This window comes from Gavialis gangeticus, unplaced genomic scaffold (assembly GCF_001723915.1).
Source record: "Gavialis gangeticus isolate Ggan-Ray unplaced genomic scaffold, GavGan_comp1, whole genome shotgun sequence".
NCBI lineage: Eukaryota > Metazoa > Chordata > Crocodylia > Gavialidae > Gavialis > Gavialis gangeticus.
Window position 1 is genome coordinate 61,137,591 of NW_017729031.1, and position 19,840 is coordinate 61,157,430.

A 19,840-nucleotide genomic window follows, 5' to 3' on the forward strand; every position below is an offset into this window, starting at 1 on the left:
CCAAGCACTACTGGGAGTAACAAGGAATAATGGCCATAAGTTGATGGAGAGTGGATTCAGGCTAGATATCAGGACTACTTCACAGTCAGGGCGGCTAGGATCTGGAACCAACTTCCAAGGGAAGTGGTGTTCGCTCCTACCCTGGGGGTCTTCAAAAGGAGGCTAGACAACCACCTTGCTGGGGTTATTTGACCCCATAATTCTTTCCTGCCTATGGCAGGGGGTCGGACTTGATGATCTGCTCAGGTCCCTTCTGACCCTACCTACTATGAGACTATGAGACTTCAGTAGGGCTACTCATGTGAGCATATATATGCAGAATCAGGTTTTAAGTTAAACAAAATTCTTCTGATTTATTAAAAAAAAACGCTTGAAATGTCTTATCTCAGCCACTTTCTAATATTCTTAAACATTATTTTAATTAGGAATGAGTTCTTTGCTAATTTATCTTTTTCCCCAGCTTGACAGCAGGAAAACAATATCCTTCATAGAGGAAGCTGAGGAATTTTCATGGAAAATCAAGGGGGATTTCTTATTTTATAAATACAGTATTGGCATATTATCTAGTTATATGGAGTGTAGAAGGAAAACATTGACACTATCCTCAAACTCATTCATTTAAAAGGTTCTCATCTGCCATACTCACATGGTATATGCTATCAAACTACTATCAATCTTTATATGAGAAAAGTAAAGATAAGTCCTCATCCAGAAAGAATTATGAGAGTGTTAGTAATGAAAACTAAGTGCATGTTTGTCCTTGATAATGGAGTATGAAGCCTACAGATGAAGTAAGGATATGGCAATGACTATCACATTGGAAATAGCTGCATTCACCTTTTCATGTGTGATGTGCATTTGTTCTTGTTTGGTATCAATTCTTTCTCTAGTTCTTGATATTATCTCTTGTTCTTTGGCTTTATCAGTGGTAACTACCACCATAGCTTCTTTTCTTACCTGATTTTTATAGCAGGAAACAAATAGACAAATAAACCATTGATTTAGAATTCACCTTAACATATAGTAAAAATCAATTATCACCAAATAAAATAATAATTAAGAGGAAGAAAAAGGAAGTTGGGAAGGAAGTTTAGTGATGGGAGAACACCAGGAAAAATGTTATTTAAAGTTTAATTGGGAAAATTTAACTTGAATATTAGAAAAAACTGTAAGTAAAAGAACAATGTTATGGAATATACTAACAAGGGAAATGATGGGACTACTTTCACTTGACTTATTAAAAAAACAGAATAGTCATCCATTCTTTAGGAATGGATTAAGAATAATTAGTTCAATCTTTCCATGTTGTGAAGTGATAAACTACAAGTGATAAGCTGGTTGATCCACTAGCACTCCTTTATAATTCATATGGTTTTGTATCAGTAACACATGCTTTTGTGAAGCACTTAGTATCTTGTTAATTCTTCACAGTAAAATACATGCCTTGGTTGCATGTAGGATAAGGGTAAATTATTAAACAGCTCTATGCTGTACTTCTACCTGCTCCTGAACAGGTTGAATGTGTACTGTGGTCATTGCTGTCCTTTTAGCAGTCTGCTCTACAACACTTGGAAGTGGTTCTCTCACTCTGGCCATGTCAACAGCAGCAACAACTGTAGCAACAGCTGCTGTTTTTTCACTGTCCTGTATGACCTAAATTAGCCACATTGAGAGACATTTTTTCATACATCGCATACACACAGAATAAGCACACAGCAACTACACGTACAGAATGCTACAGTCAAGGAATTATTTAAACATTTCCAATTGAACTGTCTAAATAGCTCTTTATAAGCAAGAATTTACATACAAGCCTTCTCATTACATTTAGCACGTGTATTCAACAATAGCACCTCAATACAGAGAGCATAAATAATCTTTCCAAATGTTAGCAGACACCTTACCTCTTTAGCACCAGCAGCTATTTCAGCAGCAGCAGCACCACTAATGGTCACCTGTTCTTGAACACCATATCGTCCTTCCCATCTTTCTTCGGTCCTTATTTGGGTGGCACTTGTTACTTTAGTTTCCCTCATCCGTGCTTCAGCTGCAGCAACATAACCTTCTTGCTTCCAAGGAGGAAGAGCTTCAGCTCCAGCTGCTGCCATCATCTGTGTTTTACGGATTGGAGATGGAGATTTCACGTGCCTAATAGGTGAAGTGGAAAGTCCTCTTCCAGCAGGAGAAACAGACCTAATGAATAAGCATAACATTATCAGTATTAACTTTTTATTATCCCTTAAAAATAAGCAGATATGTAACTTCCTATAGAATTGAACTAGATCCTGAGATTCGCTAACCTATCCTACCTCCAGTACTTCAAAGTGGAGCTGGTCAAAACATAAAAAGAAGTTCCCTTTTTCCTCCAATATGAAAATTTTCAAGTTGAAATTTTTGACCAGTTCTACTTATAAGTTATGGTGCCAAGTTAGCAATTTTTGAAGTGATATGCATAAAAATTCAGCCAACTAATGACAGGAATATTGAATGACAGTTTAGAACAGCTGGGTTATTTAGAAAGAAAGCAAAACATTGAATTAATTTGTTACTATCAAGTTGTACACATCTTGGGATTATTCACTATCACTTGTGTGAACCCACTTCTCTCCCTTCCTATTTCTTACAGCTTGTACAGCAATAGTTCTACCTTGTTTTAAATTATACTGTAAGCTCTTTAGAAAAGATTGTGCCTTTCTATGTGTTCATCCCACTCTTTGTCCAGTGGAGCTGTAATCCTGACCGGGTTTTTTGGGCTCTATCACAACATAAATAATAAACGGGGGAAAACCATCCTATTCCTTTAATCTATTGACTATTAATTACTGAATGTCCTCAAAGTGCTTGGCACAAAACAAACAAAAAAATTTGAAGAGATTTCTTGCTTTTAATGTGCCATATCCATGCAACCATATAATTTGTGTGATTTATTTATCTTAACAATGAAGGAAAAAGTGAAAATACCATGATTTATTTCACTCAAATAGGTACCTTTTAACTAGAAATGTACTAGGAATAATTAGTTCATATGGTCTTAGAGCCTGCATTCTTCATAGCCTAGGTAACAGGAATTTTTAGAAAGGACAGAAAGCTCAGTGAAATCCATCCAGTCCTATCTCTGTGTCTGCCCAGAGCTTCAGTGAATTCAGCAGTTCCCTGAGTACAGCAGCTTGTTTCAGAATTTGGACCCAAATCTTTTGCAACACTTTCTCTTATAAATCAAATCACCAAAGTGATAAATAAAACAAGGTTTCTGAGCATGTATATGTTTTAAAAGTTCATTATGAATATTAAACAAATAGTTGCAAAATACTTTTCAAGATAAGATAACACTATTATTTAGATAGGTTCTCTTCCCAAGCGGAATTCTATAATCCAAGTATCCTGGAGCAAATATTTATAACAGAATTCTTTTAAACAGAACCTGAACCACTCAGGTTGGACCGATACGGAGTGCTGACATGACACTTAATTTTTTTCTATTCATTTTTCTAAATGAATTCAGCTTTAACTGATGTTTTTGAGTAAATATAGTGTATTTTAACAAAGGTCTAGCCAGTATGGTATTTTGACTACAGTATATCCTCTAGATGGCACTATTGTAATATTTTTCTTGTATTTATATGGCTTGTAGGCTATTTCTGGTTACTATACATCCATTACTTTTTTGGTGCATGAAAAAAAGATATTGTCATTGGGATGAAGCTTATCACCATAATGAATGTAGTTACAAATATTTAATGGGACTTTGAGCTTATTGCTTAGCTTACAAATACCCAGCTTCCTTGGTGTTAATGCTTGGTGCACTGGGGAGCTGAGGCAGCAGAAGCAGAGATACTGTTTTTGCCTCTGTGCCTCAGTGCAGATACAATGGACCCTGTCACACTACAGCTGTAGGCCTCACACTGTAGATCAGTACTTTCCTTCTACAAGCTGTTTACACATAAGATTTCTCCATAATTTTGCTTACTCTGCTTGTCTCTGCAAGAGTCACTCTGGAATCCTCAGCCAACATAGTGACACATACCCATTCACAATTTTTGATTATTGATCTTTCCATTCTATATGCAACCTATTAAAATGTTTTTGCTCTTCTTTCAGTCCCCAGTACAGCAATTTTCAGTTATCAGCTGCTCTGTTATTTTCTGCTCTAACTTTGCTCCAATTTTACATATAACAAAGAATAGAATCTTACCCAACATATTTTCTAAAGGATTTCCTAAACCTTCTCACATACGGGATTGAGAATTTATAGGCAGAAAACAGAATACTTCCAGTATGGCTCTGACAACTGTATAAAATTAAATCAACCATCAGAGCAAGGCCACATCCTTCTGTTTTATACTCTGCTTCTAGTTTGCAGCATTTTTATTCTCTACATTCTGGTGTTACTGATGGAACAACTCAGATCTTTCTTTAAAACTTTATGTGATTTACCTGACTGGTGATGGGGTTGGTGCTCTAACATGTCTTACAGGTGATGGAGACTGCCTAACAGGAGATGGTGACTGCTGTCGTGCCATATGAACTTTTGCAGCAATTATTGGTGGAGTTGGTGATTTTGATGAAGGTCTAGGAGGCATTCGTGGAGGTGCCTTATGTGGGAGCTGTTGCCCTGTAGTACTGTCTATGACCATTTCAACAGTTGCAAGTGATCTGGCATCAAAGTGGGCTTCTATCTTCTACAATGAAAACAAGGGTACAGTTTGTAAGATACTTGAGCATCAAAATCAATAGCTGCATATTTTAAAAAGAATTTTCTTTGTAAAACATACCTTTTCTATTCTGGCTTGTTTTGTTTCTGAAATCTGAGCAGTCGAAACAATTGTCTTTGTCTTTTTAGCGGGCACTGCTTCTTCCTCGCCTAGTAGAAGGAAAAACATGAACAGTCAGGAAAAATATATGTAGCAATAAACAATGAGTTTCAGAAAGAAACAAACACACAATTTTAATTATATAGCAAGCAGCATATGCAAACACTAGAAAGAATTAAACAGACATCTGTTTTCCATGCCGTATCTATAGACAAATAACTGTGGAAATTGTTGAAATGAGATTAGGGGTTGTGTGTGTGTGTATAACCATGTAATTAGGATAAAAAAATTATAAAGTTTATTAATTATATAAGTGTTTGAATAGTTGATTCAGAATCATTCCAGGATCTCAAATACATACAATCTTAATGTGGAAATCTTATTTATTAAAGGCCCAAGAAATAATGCCTTTGACATAATAGTGTTATGAAAACTACTGCAGGTGTGTCTACTCCACCCAAAATTGACTTCAAAGTAGCTGGTTTCAATCTGAGAGTCTTCCGTGTTCTTCAACCAAAAAAATCTATACTGTAGTATAGGAAGTAACTTTCCTAGAAATGGTTGTATAATGCCAAGTACAGTAGATCATACTTCTGTTAAGTCTTTCTCATGTTTAAAATCTGTGACGGTACTCAGGTCAAATCCCATACATGGTTTAGACAAACTAAAAGGACTCCTATTTCATTCTGTATTGAGCCTACTTCATATAATATTGATGTACTAGCAATGCTAAAATCCTTGTTTCTTAATAGATACATTTTGAGTTTTAATATCTTAGTAGTTTTATTTTTTTATACAGTGGATGGAATGCAGGCTCTTCTACAGTTGTGTCTGTGTTTGTCGATGAGACAACCAACAAGGACACATTTGCTGTTCCTTATTTTGGGCTCCTCCCATTTCCTTAAAGTTGACACTGCAGAAGTGTGGCAAAAACAGGGGCCTGGAATTACTGTACACTCATCCATTCTTTTTAACACAAACATTTTCTGATTTATTTGTTGCCTGTCTCTCACTAATTGCTCTAATGAAGGGTCATAGTCAAGTCAGAAAATGAACCCCACACAGACTGAACTTGCAGTAATAGCACACAACTATCTTAAGTCAATAGGAATTTTTCTCATTAAGCACTCCAATATTTGGCCCAATGGCAGTATATTTAGGACCTTGCTTTTGGAAGATAACTACTCAATATTCCATAGAAAAAAAAAACAAAATAAAAAACAAATAAAAATACCCCCAATCAATACATATTTATAATATGTACATAGTATTTATATTATTCAAAAGTGTCTGACTGAGACAAGTTTGTATTAAATGTAGAAAATGTCCTTTTACTTCCAAAAAGAAGCTGTTCTGACTACTTACACTTGGGAGTAATTTTTTACAGCCAAGTTATAAATTCTTGAGAAACAGGTTATTAAGGAAATTGTTGATATTACACTAACCACAGCGGTACATATTAAACTATAATAATTTACGTGTTCATGTTTTCATGGCTCACAACCTCAGCTCCATTACCTTGAATCAGCAATTCAGCTGTTGAGGTAGCTCGGCCTACGCTATTTGTGGCATTTACTGAGTAGGTTCCGGAGTCTTCAGGATAAGCTTCTGCAATTATTAAACTGTATAGGTCTCCTTCTTGTAAAATTTGAAAATCGGGGGAACTTTGAATTTCTACTCCATCCCGATAGAACTTCACCACAGGTGTAGGGATTCCAGTCACTCTCACGTCAAGTCGAACTTGACTTCCTTGTCTTGCTGTCGTGCTCTGTAGTCGTTGTGAGAAGTTGGGTGGTGCTGTTTCAGCTACAGTTTGATTGGAACAAAATTTTTAGTGAAAGGAAATTTCGAAAGAGGTAAATGCTAATACTAGACTCATTCTTAGCCTTTGAAGCATTATCATATACACTTATACACAGACTACTGATTCTCCTTATTTCTCTCCCCAGTGCTATTGATACAGAAGACTACCACCTTGTCCAACATTAAAAAAAGAAAAAAGAAAACCACTTTCTTGAAAACACTTATTCTTAATTCATGAGTAAAAGCCCTGATCCAGCAAAAGTAAAAGCCCTGATTCAGATAAGGACATTCATGGGCATCAGTTTGCTCACATCACCAAAGTTAAGCATATGTATAAGCATTAGCAGCATAAGGACTAAAGGGATAACAGTTGATTTTTCATTCATGTAAGTGGTTTCATGAAAGACTATAAGGAGACTAGGCCTGCAAATCTATTCACGGGCAAAATCCTTATTTTTACAAGTAGTTCCGTTGAAGTCCATGGGACTCTTGGTGTGAGTACAGCCTACTCTTGAGTAAAGATCTGTAGATTAAGAACAGGTATCTAAGGAAACGTTTCTAGGATCAAGTTCACAGTTCATCCTGCTAGACTCTAGCAGCTAGAGGCTGAATGCTGCCTATGCCTATAAGGAATCTGCAAAGAAAGTATATATTGAAGAATTATGGGGGGAGAAAAGAGATTGATTATGACCAAAAATTTTGATTTGCTCCTTCTCCCTTGGCTGTACGGTTCAAAACCCTTATTTTTGTGTCTTTTTTTAATCTAGGCTTGGAATTTTTTGCTTTAGCTTATTTGCTGTCCTGAATTGCTAACACCATACCTGTGACAAGTAGTTCGGCGGTGCTAGTTGCTTGCCCAGATCCATTGGTGGCTTGTACGGTGTATCTTCCACTGTAGGCTGCTGTCACGGCGGGGATCACGACTTTAGCGCGGCCATCACTAAAGGAGATCTGCACGCCGGGCAGAGTTGCAGCAGAGAGAACCTGGCCATCCCGATACCAGCTCACCTCAGGAACTGGGAAACCTACAGAAAGAGGAAGGCAAGAAAGATTGTAGCATTGTGACAGACTCCCCCCATCCCAAATGCCTTATTTGTACAGGTCATAAATTGTAGCTGGGGACCAGGGAATCACAACATTCAAACAACATCCTAATACAGAGACCTTGGCAACATACCCATAAATCCCAACGTGTTGCATTAAGAAATCCTCAGTGAGTAGCTTCTGGTATTTGAAAGTTCAGAGAGCTGGACTGAGTTGCATTTAGGAATTATGAGAAGGATTAATAAACTCCTGAGAGCTCGCACATCTGTGTAATAGTACACTGGTTCCTTGTAACACATTTAGGAAACCAGGTGTGAACTGGAAACTCAAACTGATTTACAGTTGTTGCCCTCCTGGTTAATAAATTTAGGAAATAAAGTTACTACTGAGAGCGACTGTTGCAACAATTAAAATCAGAGTTATCTGCATTTCTTAATGGAGAGGCTGATGTCAAAGCTTGGTGGAGAAAGCTATGCTGGGCCCTTACTGTTCTATTTTACCACGTTCTTTGGGGCAATCCCTGAAGAAAGACTCTCTTTTTTAGCAAGGGGGTCGACTTACAGATGCACTGAGTACCTCGCTTCAGATTGTAACTTCAGAAATTATAGAAAAATCCTATTCCTAGCACTCAACTCAGGTAGCTCTATTGAGCATAGGAATTTCTATGAAGGGGGAAAGACTCCACCTCCCTCAGTCACAAAGCAGAAAATAACCTGCTTGGTGGAAGCTCAAGTCACAAGCAACTTCTAGGGCTCGAGAGCATCCATTTTATGAAAATAATAAATACTAAATAATGGATCTGTAGCCTTCTCCATACTCTTTCCTACTCTCTTGTATGAGTGGTCATGCAGGGAGCCCCTGTAATGTTAGTCTCTGCGTAGTACTATGTTGTGTATTTGCAATAGCTTTTCCATCACATAGTGAATTTCCAAACTGTACCACATCCATTGCAAAAAGGCCCTTTACATGCTTTTGAGGAAGATCTGAGACTGCACTTTGCAGAGTTGCTCTACAGCTGCTATTTCATTCTCTAGATTTGCATTTAATGTAATTTTATAGATGTAATTAAACACACACCATTGATTAGGTGTAGTTCATTTTTTGACTGATTGGTTTGAGATTTTATTTTTACAAGCACCAAGCATTCAAAATTCTTCTGGACTCCAATTGAAGTTACTGGTTATCAGCAGATCTGCAAACTGGATTCAAGGTATCAAATCTCCCATACTGCTTCTGAAAATTTTGCCCCTCGTTTCTAATTTTATTTGAATGGAATATTGCATAGTGACTGGGCAAGCCTCTGTGTGTGTGTGTGTGTGTGTGTGTGCACACGCGTGCACGCACGCACACGCTTGCTCTTCATCAAGGTTAGATTTTCTAAAATGATTTATCATGTCAGGGTGCCAGAAATCCAGGCAACCAGTATTAGAAATTGATCTGGAAAACTGGAATCCATGTTGTCAAATTAAAAAAAAAATACACAGCTAGAGGATGAGATACACAACTGAGGTTTATGAGGATACAAGTTATAGGTATTTAGGTGTAGGCTACGTGGATCAGATATTGCGTGTACTGATGCCAAACTTAGTACAAATCAAACTAAGCAGAGTGCAAGTTAACGCTTTATAAAGGAATGGAACATTTTAATAATACTGTGGACATATCTACAGAGAGGTGTGTAGTCAAAATGCTGATGTGACCACAGTTCTTTGACCATGACATTTACTAACTACGTCTATTTCATCATTTCCCATATGCCATGGCCATTCCTGAACAAGATGTTGGCTGCTCTGACACTTACTGGGTGCATCTACACATGCAATTTACTATGGAGTTGACTAATTAGCTCCATAGTAAAGCATTACCATCTACATGTGTGCCCCTATTGGGGTAGAGTAAATAATTAATTCTACTGTAGGACAGCACTGTCCTGTACAAGTACTATCCTACCGTGGAGTTACTTAGTATGCTAACACACATGTAGATAGTGACCAGGGCTGGCTGGGGCACAGGAGTGCTACATTGTGGAGGCTGCCTGCTGGCTAGCCCTGCACTGAAGCACCCTTGTGCCCCATCCAGCCCCTCCACAGGACATAGAGCCAGAATGGAGTATCTCTGTGTTGGCACAGTGACCCCCCGCAGACTCCTGCCAGCTGGGGCTGCTCCACCCCAGCTCAACGTGCTGTGGTCCTGATCACACATGTAAACGCTGCACCCAGGAGCAACAACTTCCAGCATGAACTACACTGGAGTTTATTCAGGTGTATTAATAGCATGTGTATATGCACCCACTGTGATTAAGTCATAGCTTTTGTGTGGGTCTTTATGTATTCTGTATACTGAGTCTGATTTGCTGGGTATTTTCAGCATGTTAATGCCTTAATAATGTGATACTTAATTCATAGTCTAGTACAAATATATAATTATTTATTCTCATTACAGACTGCAAGGCTATATCCTCAGGTGTTTATTAAGCACTTCTTTCATACTATCAGATTACTTGTGCTCTTCATATTCAACTTGCAACTCTACATTCATTCTTGACTTAAATATAAAATGGTTATATTAATACACCACAGCATACTTTTTTGACCTAAGTTGTCTGCTTCCCTGCCGGATGCCTGAGGAAGGGTACTGTGATACTGAAAAGCTGGCCTCTGTCCATACCAACCATGCAGTTGGTTCAATGAAAGGTATCACCCACAAGAATTCCTCCCTTGACCATGGTATTCTTTACCATTTCTCCTTAGTCACTGCTCATGTATCGATGCTGCTCCTGAAACAAGGTATTGGCTGTTCTGACACTTGTGCCTCTAGGGGGTGTATGGGACTTTCAGCAACCAGAGGATAACTCATAGGGTATTTTTTATTATGTGTTTAGTACAACCTAAAGTTGTTCCCTCATTTTGATAGTGTGACAACTTAAAAATGAGGGGACATCTTTAGGTTGTACCACAATCTGTTATCCAATCTTGCACTATGACTACCCAGGGTTATTTACCACATTTAGTAGGTATATGGGCACAAATTTTGTGCTTATAATCCATGTTAGGCAAGTGAAGTCCTATAAATGCAAAACGGAACCAGCATGCCCAGAACAATGTCACGGAAGAATCTGAGCCCTTCTATTTTGGGTTAGTATAGCCATTTTCACAGATGATCTCTTCAATCTGTCTCTTCTCAGTTGATGAATTTAGTCTCAGTACACTCATCCCAAGATTCCTCATTAACACAGTTTGCACCTTTCTCTCTAGTTCTTCCACTGGCTAGTTAACTGGTACCCAGTTCTGCTTCTTCTGAAATCAGTGAGAATTTTGTCACTGACTTCAATGGCAGGAGAACTTGAATTTTATTAGGAATCTTCAAAACGTTGCACAATACAACTGCTGGAATCTGAAAGCATTCTATAAAGAAGGATAAAGTACTGAAAAAATATAACTAGGTTCTGTCAGTGCTCTCTAGTTTGCATATATTTATGTGCCAACAATAATTTTTTCTGATTCCTGTTACCAGACTATCTAAATAATTGAAACAAAGAGTATTTACAATTATCTTGCACTGTATAAATGTGTTTCAAACAGTCAGGAAAAAGGAATGAAGAGTGTGAGAATGGATTAAAGCCTTACCACTAATATGAGCCTCAAAGGTTGCGGCACTACCCTCCAGTGCCACAACACTTTGTAGCGGCTGCGTAAACGTTGGTGCTTTCGTCGCCATCTTGATAGGCACTCTGAAAACACAAAAACATAATTAGATATTAATGGTCAAATTCTTTAAAGTTGTCACTTTCCACATTTCTTCCTCTTTCTTAGTGCTCAGTTACTTTGGACTTTCCATGGTACAGAAGGATTTTTCCTGCTCTGGTCTAAACCATATTGGCCTGCTAGGCTTAACTACTGAAGTCACTTAAGGAAACCTAAATTTGACAGTTTAGCAGTGTTTAATGTTTCTATCTATAGAGATGCTTCTGCTCCAACTTGTCAGTATAAATTTCCTATCAAATTTAGTGGAGCTAGATCAAGTCCAGTTACCAAAACATGGTACCAGGAGTCCAGGTCCTACTATTTTGCCCCTTTCTAAAGCATGACCTTGTGTGGGTCACTTAGACTTTCTGTGTCTGAATAACCCTATCACCATTTCACTCCATCTCTTTTGTTTAAAGGAGAAAATAATCTTTATTTGTACATGTGAAAGGGGATGGGGTTGAATTAAAAATATTCTGCAAGTACAAAACATCATCAATAATATTCAGGGAGAGCAGAATCAGGCCTTTACATGACAACTTTAAAGGAATACAGAGACTTATTTGGCTTTGAATAATTAAAAATGTCTGGGAGACTTCTGTTTAAAGGCTTACGGCAAGTAGTGAATATTTCACTTATGCAAAAAAAATGGTAGCAAAGATGCAGATAATATTCAATTGTTTCTTAGAAAGTAGCTCCGTGGAATTTGACATATGGAATAGCCATCTTTGAAATGTGAGCGTGGGTATATGGAGGCCACTGACACTGACAGCTTGAACAACTGCAGGTGGGAAATCTGAAAGAAAAATAGTTCTCCTGCCCTTTCTATTTAAAATAATAGCTTCTGAAATAACTCACTGAACACCATGGGAAAGAAGTTATTTTGTACATTATAATAAGCTCTATTCTGAATTGTACATCAAATGAAAACGAATTGTATTTGTATATTTCAAAAAGTTAGGTAAATGTTACATTTGAAAAAGGGTAATATTTTCACACTCTGTATTGAATTTATTTGAGTTTTTTAATTCGTGAAAAAATGTATTGTTTAAATAAATTGTAATTTAGTCTCAGGATGATATTAACTTGCAAAAGTTACAAAAACAATACTGTACAAATAATGTCCTTTTATATTTATTCTATTGCTATCTTTTGAATTATAGTTCAATGATATCAAGATCAGTTGAGACATCCCAAAATAATTTTGATTTAAATAAACACTATGAAAGCCCATATAAAGTATTTTAAAACTCCAAATATAGAGGGAATCACTTAACTAAGTATAATTAATGTTGAATTCAGCAAACATTAAAATATTTCAGTGAATAAGAATTTGATCTTATAAGGCTTTTGTAGAATTAGGATTAAAAGGTATGCATCTGAAATGTCAGGTTCCAAAATTAGCCTTCCCAGCTATGACTGACAGCAGACAAGTGTTCTAGAACTGCAGTGTAATTGATACCTTAGCAGTTGATTCCCTTAAAAAGTCATCAGTGCTTAGCTGATACCATATACATTTTATCAGAGCTATTCTTGGAGCTTCTCAATTTATCTGAGAGTAACAACCTTGAACACTCAAACGACTTCATTAATTAACCCAACATTTCCATGCAAATTTTAAATCCTAATTTAAATCTTTTTTCCTATTAAATGCATTTGTAAACTTTTTAGTTGAAGGTTATCACAACTCACATTCAGAAATCATTTGTGCATATCTTGTGTCAGAGAACTTTAGTCTTCAGTATCTACAGACCACTCTCATTATATACCCATACATATATATATGCACAAACACACATCCCCCCAGAATAATTAATGACTGACAAAGAAGTGGAGTTAGATAGAAGCGTTCTATCGAAAACATGCTACTAACCTGATTTCTCAGGAGTGCCTGAGTGGGCTAAGCCCAAACGAAAGCTTCTTAAACGACACCCTTATCCAGAGTAAGTTTTTAGACAATCCCAGCATGAGAATGGATGAGCCTCTAATAAAAGAAAAGACAAAACTACACGGTTTTGACACATGTAGTTTTGCTTTTCTTTGCAATCCCTACACCCGAGGCGAGGCGGGGAATGCACGACTGCTCAGAAGTGCCTAACATAGTTGTTTTACTTTATATACCCCAGACCTGCTGACAGCTATGCATCATCATGTCAGTGCCACTTCTGATTGGTTTCTCAAAGAAAGCATTATGGGAGAGGAGAGTCACTTTGTACGATCATACACCACCTGTTAGTTTGATTGACGTTGCTAATTCTGGCAGTATAGAAGGGACTCACTGAGGAAATGAACAAGTATGTTCACAATACATTCTATTTTAAAAGGCTACCATTTTACTGGCTGTTGCTACAGAGTTAAGTCAAAAGTATGAAAGGTTAAAAAAAAGCAAAAAGGGACAATATTTTATTTAACAGCGCAGACACCAGCTAAGTTAGTAATAGTTCTGTCAGTAAGATCCAATCCTACATTCTCTTCTCTTTCCATACAACCAATAACCAGATACCAAATGTATCTGTCAATCACTAGCTCAAATAAGTAAATTGATCTCATATATGTGGCCTTATGTTGTTAGAATATATTGTTTCATTTTTTAAAAAGGATTATAATTTCAGAGGATTTAGCTCAGGTAGATTTGGCTCTTTTGTTACCACTTAACCCTTTTAATTTAGGCTTGGATATTTCTTACGCTGGATTCTTGGGGAACATGAATGCCTGAAGTGCAGAAATCTGAACTTCACACAAGTGCATAAACACTTAACAATTACTGCAAGTGTCAGTTTTTCACCATCCAGGGTCTGGGACAGAAGTTGCATAGACCGGTTTGACCCAAATCAGTTACGCCTGATACTACATTCAACCAAGTTTATCTTAAACCAGTTTCAGCCATTTTGAATCTGCTTTATGTGCACTGAACTTCCGTTCTGTTACAGGTTTACACAGTTTCCGATCACTCAAACTGGTTTATGTGTAACTTCTGTCCCTAGCCTAAGTGCCTGCTCAGCTAATCTTCATTTTCTTTCTTGCTAACATGGTACATAACCAGGCCCTGATTCAGTCAAACACTTATGCACATGCTTAACTGGGTACGTGAGCTACTCATGGTCTTAAAACTAAGCATGTACTAAATGCTTTGTTAGAGGACTTTGGTATTTTATGCCCTCAAAAATACATAATAAAAAGGCCATAGGTACAATAGATGAAAAACTTTCCCATTAACCTCACGAGGGTTACTTAGAAAAGTAAACAGGCTGAAATTTTTCGATGTCATCACGGTTCAATTTTGAAAACAACTACAAAGAGAGGATCTCCACTGGCAGCTTTGTCAGGGGAAGCTAAAACATATCATTGCTAGAGTGCTGGAGGAAAGAAAGCTTCTGAGATATATTGTCCCTGCTTGGATGGATAAGCACTGCAGTTTGTAGGTTGCAGGGAATGAGAAAGTACAAATCACTTATCCTTAGGTGAATCTGACAGACAACACAGAGGGGAGCTTCACACAGTTTTCCTTCCTCTGGTCCATTCTAGTGATGCTTTCTATAGATGGTGTTGTTCTGGCCTTTAGTAAGATGTCAAAGTTTAGATCGTTCTTGCTGCCAAGTAGAAACTAGAATTAGTAGATCCTAGTAATTTAGTAATTTACTTGACAAAGGCTGGAAGACAGGCTACTGATTCTATAATTAGTTTGGCCATTAGTATTAAGCCTTGCATATGCTTACTTCACTCTGGAGTTCTACCAGCAAAATGTTGTAGACTAGGCCCCAGGGGGAAACTAATTTTTATAGATCAGCTTTCCTAGGGTAATATGTAGCAAGCCATGATGAAGAGGTGGAGAAACCAAGTTGGCCTTCAGCACTGGGTGTGTAATATACAACGAATAGCCATATCACTGTAAATAGCATGAGGGATGAATTTTTAAAATAGAATTTAGGGTGCTTCTAACACCGTCGAAGAAGTGTGCTACTGAAACATGGCAGGCTCACTCTGCCTGTGATACAAACCAAAATGAATGTGATCGTGTTGCTTTAACATGGCACCAGGTACTTGCTGATTTGGCTATTGTAAACTAAGTGAATATTTACACCATCAAAGGCCATGCAAAAGAGTGTGCCTAGGAGTGAGCTTATTGGCAGAAGCGTGGCATCATGCTAAAGCAGCACCATTACATCCATTTCCCCTGTATTTGTGCAAGTGGTAAGTCTGGTGAAAAAATCTGTGTGAAAAAATATTGTGTATTGTCTGCAGATTTCTCCGTCTTATTTTTTTAAAGCAAAGGATTAATTGTGATTGTAAGTAAAAAAAATAGTGTCGCATGGAAATAATTTTTAGTTACATAAATGCACACATTGTCACCTTTCAAAGCCATGAAATTTGGCCAGGAGGTCAAAGAGGATGAAAATCCTGTCAGGACAATATTCCTTCAAAAATATCTATAAACAGTGCCATAAATAAGGTGGGTGGGAGAAGGAGGGGAGAGGGGGCAGTAGCCATGACCAAGGCACAAGTCCCAAGCAGATTTGTTGGGTGTTACAAAAATAGCAGCCCAGCTGCAGCTGCTGCCTTGCATGCTGCCATTTCTACCCAGGGTGTAGAATTGCCCAGTGATGCCTCTGTTCATAAATATTAGAAGAAACTAAGAGTTTACAACTAAATACATGAAGAAAATACTGATATTTTTCTAAACTATTGAGCACATTTTAAAGATAAGCCTTTTCAGTTTCCTGCTCTCTCTCAGAAGTTTGACACTTGCATTTGTTCATTGTTGTGCCCATGTATGTCCAAATGAGTTCAGACATTCTTAGTGCTCTCCTCATTTCTTTCCCAACAGTGAAATCAGAAGGAATTATTCTCTATGCAAATATGCATCGTACTTTCTGCAGAAGTTCTTTCTCCAGAATTACCGTTAATCTCTTTGCAAATTGCATATGTAGTAAATCTCTCTAGTGCAGTACAGAATAACTACACTATAGATAGAAAAGAAAAAACTTTTGCCACAGTAGTGGGTGTGGGGTAGCATGTACAATGCACTGAAGTCACCATCGTTGGTCTATACCTGGATTGAAGGATCAAACAAAAAGCCAAACAACATTATGAGATAGAAAAGTTCTTTTTTTTCTGGACACTAATGCAATACATTGGTTGCCATGAAAAAGTCAAAAGGCCTACAATTATTTACTGTTTAAGAGAATGGAAAAACTGTGTGCTAAGGTTAGCAAGTCCTGATGGATCAATTATAAGGAGTATTCAATAGAAAAGAATGAAGAGAAAATGAGAACCTATGAAAGCGTTTGACATTAATATTCACTTCTTTTATATTTCTTCCCTTTATCTGTAGTTTCTTAATTAAAAAACAAAAATACCAGGAAATCATAATTTGGGATAGCTCCTCAGCTTTGAGCTTCTTGACCCTTAATAGTGGCATTCCCCGAAGTACCTGCATTAGCACCTGCTCTCGCCGAGGTTAGTGATAAAAATCACCCTTGACCTCTCTGCTCCCAGTGCAGTAGATGCTGCACACTTCTGAAAAATCCACTCTTCATAAAATAAACTTGGATATTAAAAAATTACTTTTCAAACCCATTAAATACATACAAAAACTATATTAGAAGAGCATTGAAACAGCAAATAAAACACTTGGGCTGGAGGAGATGGTGATATTAAAAGTTGCATTCATGATCTGGACTGCATGCAGACATGGGTTTCTAGCTGCCCAGAATTCCTCACAAGATAACCTTGGGTAACAGATATTTTGCAGTTGATATAAATTGTAATATCTCTATTTATTTTGGAACTCTTACAGTTTACACCAGCTGAGGACCTGTCTCTTTGTTTCTTTAAGAAAAAAGCATACCCCATTTCTTAGATTAAACCATAGGACAGAATGTTACCTCCTTTTAACTCTGGGATAGCATCTTGAAGAAATGGGTATTTCTGTGCACACTGGACACATGGTTACACATTATTTCTCAGATTATACAGTAATATATTTGATCTTTAGTTTAATAAACAGGAAGTTTTGTAAAACTGACAAACCACAACCAATTTTAACCAGAACTACTATATGATCTAGGCAGTGTATCCCTGATGAACTTTGCTAACACCTACTAGAATGGGTCAACAAATATATTTTTATATTTTCCTCTCTTCATCCTAGCAAATGGCTGAACTTCTTTACTCTCTCCAAACTTTCTAAAAATATTCACGCACGGACTCAAATTCAACAAGATGAATTCCAGTGCAAGAAAGGGCTGCTGTTGTTGTTTGGGAGTCATAAGCAATGCAATGTCTGTGGTCTTAATTAGAGGTGGTTTTGAACAGGGCACTTACAATGAAACTCTCACAGAAAAAAAAAAAGGACAGAAACACAAACAGCAGTAGGACCACACTTTCCACATAATCGTTCCCTTTCTAACCTCAGAAATCTATCAAACACCTTTAAAAGGTGATTTTGGGAACAAAAATTCAGAAAATGGATTGACACTGGGAATTAAAGACTAAACACTTACATTGACACTACAATCTACCTGAGTCCTGAAATTCTGCTTTTATACTACAGGTGATAATGACCCTGTTCCCTATTGATAAGTCTTGATCTTCTTTTCTTCTGCTAATTGTTTGTTTCCTACCCCTGGAAATTTCTCCCTTCTCCAATTTCACAGCTCTACTGACTGTCCTTAATCTTGGTTGTATATGCTTTCCCCTTCAGACTTGATGAAGAATGGTTTGCATTTGAAAGTGTGTCTAACTTTACCTAACAATGCAGTAGGTCCAGTAAAAGTTACTACCCACAAAAATTCTTACCTCTTGCATAATTTCTAGACCATCACAACTACAACATCACTCCAACTCTACTAAAACAGAAACTGTTTCTAGCCAGAGGGATGCCTTAGAGTAGTTTATTTTGCTACCGTATGAGAAAGCAAAGTTTCAAGCCAATGGCTCCCACTCCCCAGTCTTTGATGTAGAAATGTGAGAATGATGATGGTGATGGAAACAGATGATGTGGATTATGATGATGATCTTCATTCATTGTACATTCTAGCAAACAGCGAAGGAGAGATACAACCTCCAGGGCACATGTTTACATTCTCTGCTGAAAAGATACTGCTACAATGTAAGGAGTTGGAATAGGAATAGCAAATGAAGCCCTGAATAAGAGAGCAACTAGGAACACATTTTATATCTCTGCTCAAAACAGTGCTGGGATAGGCTTCTCAGCTAGGAGGGGGATAGTCTCCTATCATATCCTTTTCTTCTCTAATTTATAGGATTCTGTGATCAGTTTAGGCATGTTCACAGTTGGAAGAGAGATTATGTAAGCAAAAGAAAATAACTGAAATTACTGTACAGTAACTATGGCAACTTACTCCAACTTGAGCATAAATTTGGTACCTGCACTATGCAGATAACAACATTTTCACGATCAGATACTGCACAGTAACATATGTGTAGACATCTTACTGTGCAGTAACACTGTGTGTGGACTGACATGGGACTAGCTTTAGTTCCAAGTCATCAACACACAGCATTAATGTGCTTTAACACCTGCACATGTAGGTGCTGGTTTATTCCTGCTTACTGCACAGAAACTTACTGCATGGTAAATTTAAGATGGCATAATTGCACTTAGGGACATGCCCACTGTTTACAATTTAGAGAATAAAATTTTCAAATGAAGAATTCATTGACTGAAGATGAATTAGTCAATGGGACTCACAGCAGTTAGGGTTTTGCCTTCATTCCTTTTTGAACAAAATCAACTAGTTTTGAAAGATAGAAAGTAAAAATATTACAAAGCTAGTACAGCAGAAACACTACTCCTATCTGTTATATTTATGTGCACATAGGTACATTCTGATGACTGTCAGGGACCCAAACAAACTCCATTGACTTTGCCATACTATCATCAGGCAAGTGATTTATTTGATCAGTTAAAGGCATCAGGCGATTTTTATTTCAGCTCATTTTCTCACTGGTTATACAATTTGCTTTGGAGTGAGTTGGTCAGGCTTCATTTTCCTATGCTTTCAGACTGAGACAACTGCCAATGAGTTATTTAGTTCCCTTTTCTGCAAGGATAAAGATTGTATACTTTATTCTGCTGAAAGCCCTGTTTTAGAAACCTGAGTGAGACTTGACTGGTGCATAGGCCTTGTACTGGCCCAAACAAATATTCCCTAAGGCTAAGTACAGAAGTACAGACATTCAAAAAGCCTGGGGTGGAATTATTCTAAGTTATGTGGTTTCCTGCAGTTCTCCATGAGGTGTAGTTTAGATTGTAATGAATAGAACACACCTTTGCCCTTCTGAGGGGGGAGAGGGCAAGCTTGGACTGGGCTCCACCATTTTTAAAACAGTCAGTGTATTCCAAACTTCTGTGGGGTGTGAGAGTGGGGTGAGTATGTGTGTGTGTGTGTGTGTGTGTGTGTGTGTGTGTGTGTG

General features: G+C 37.5%; 1 protein-coding gene across 1 annotated transcript in view; it reads right to left on the reverse strand.

Moving 5' to 3' along the window:
- TTN (titin) overlaps nucleotides 1–13,460 on the reverse strand; it is a 312,981-nt gene extending 299,521 nt beyond the window's left edge. The window contains exons 1-9 of the mRNA XM_019522860.1: nucleotides 13,275–13,460; nucleotides 11,285–11,388; nucleotides 7,436–7,639; nucleotides 6,330–6,617; nucleotides 4,773–4,861; nucleotides 4,435–4,679; nucleotides 1,905–2,193; nucleotides 1,501–1,653; nucleotides 838–957 (exon numbers count right to left, since the gene is read on the reverse strand). Of these exons, the coding sequence (XP_019378405.1) occupies nucleotides 838–957; nucleotides 1,501–1,653; nucleotides 1,905–2,193; nucleotides 4,435–4,679; nucleotides 4,773–4,861; nucleotides 6,330–6,617; nucleotides 7,436–7,639; nucleotides 11,285–11,375 (1,479 nt within the window). The 5' untranslated portion in view covers nucleotides 11,376–11,388; nucleotides 13,275–13,460. The remainder of the gene's footprint in view (nucleotides 1–837; nucleotides 958–1,500; nucleotides 1,654–1,904; nucleotides 2,194–4,434; nucleotides 4,680–4,772; nucleotides 4,862–6,329; nucleotides 6,618–7,435; nucleotides 7,640–11,284; nucleotides 11,389–13,274) is intronic.
- Between the last annotated feature and the right edge of the window lie 6,380 nt (nucleotides 13,461–19,840).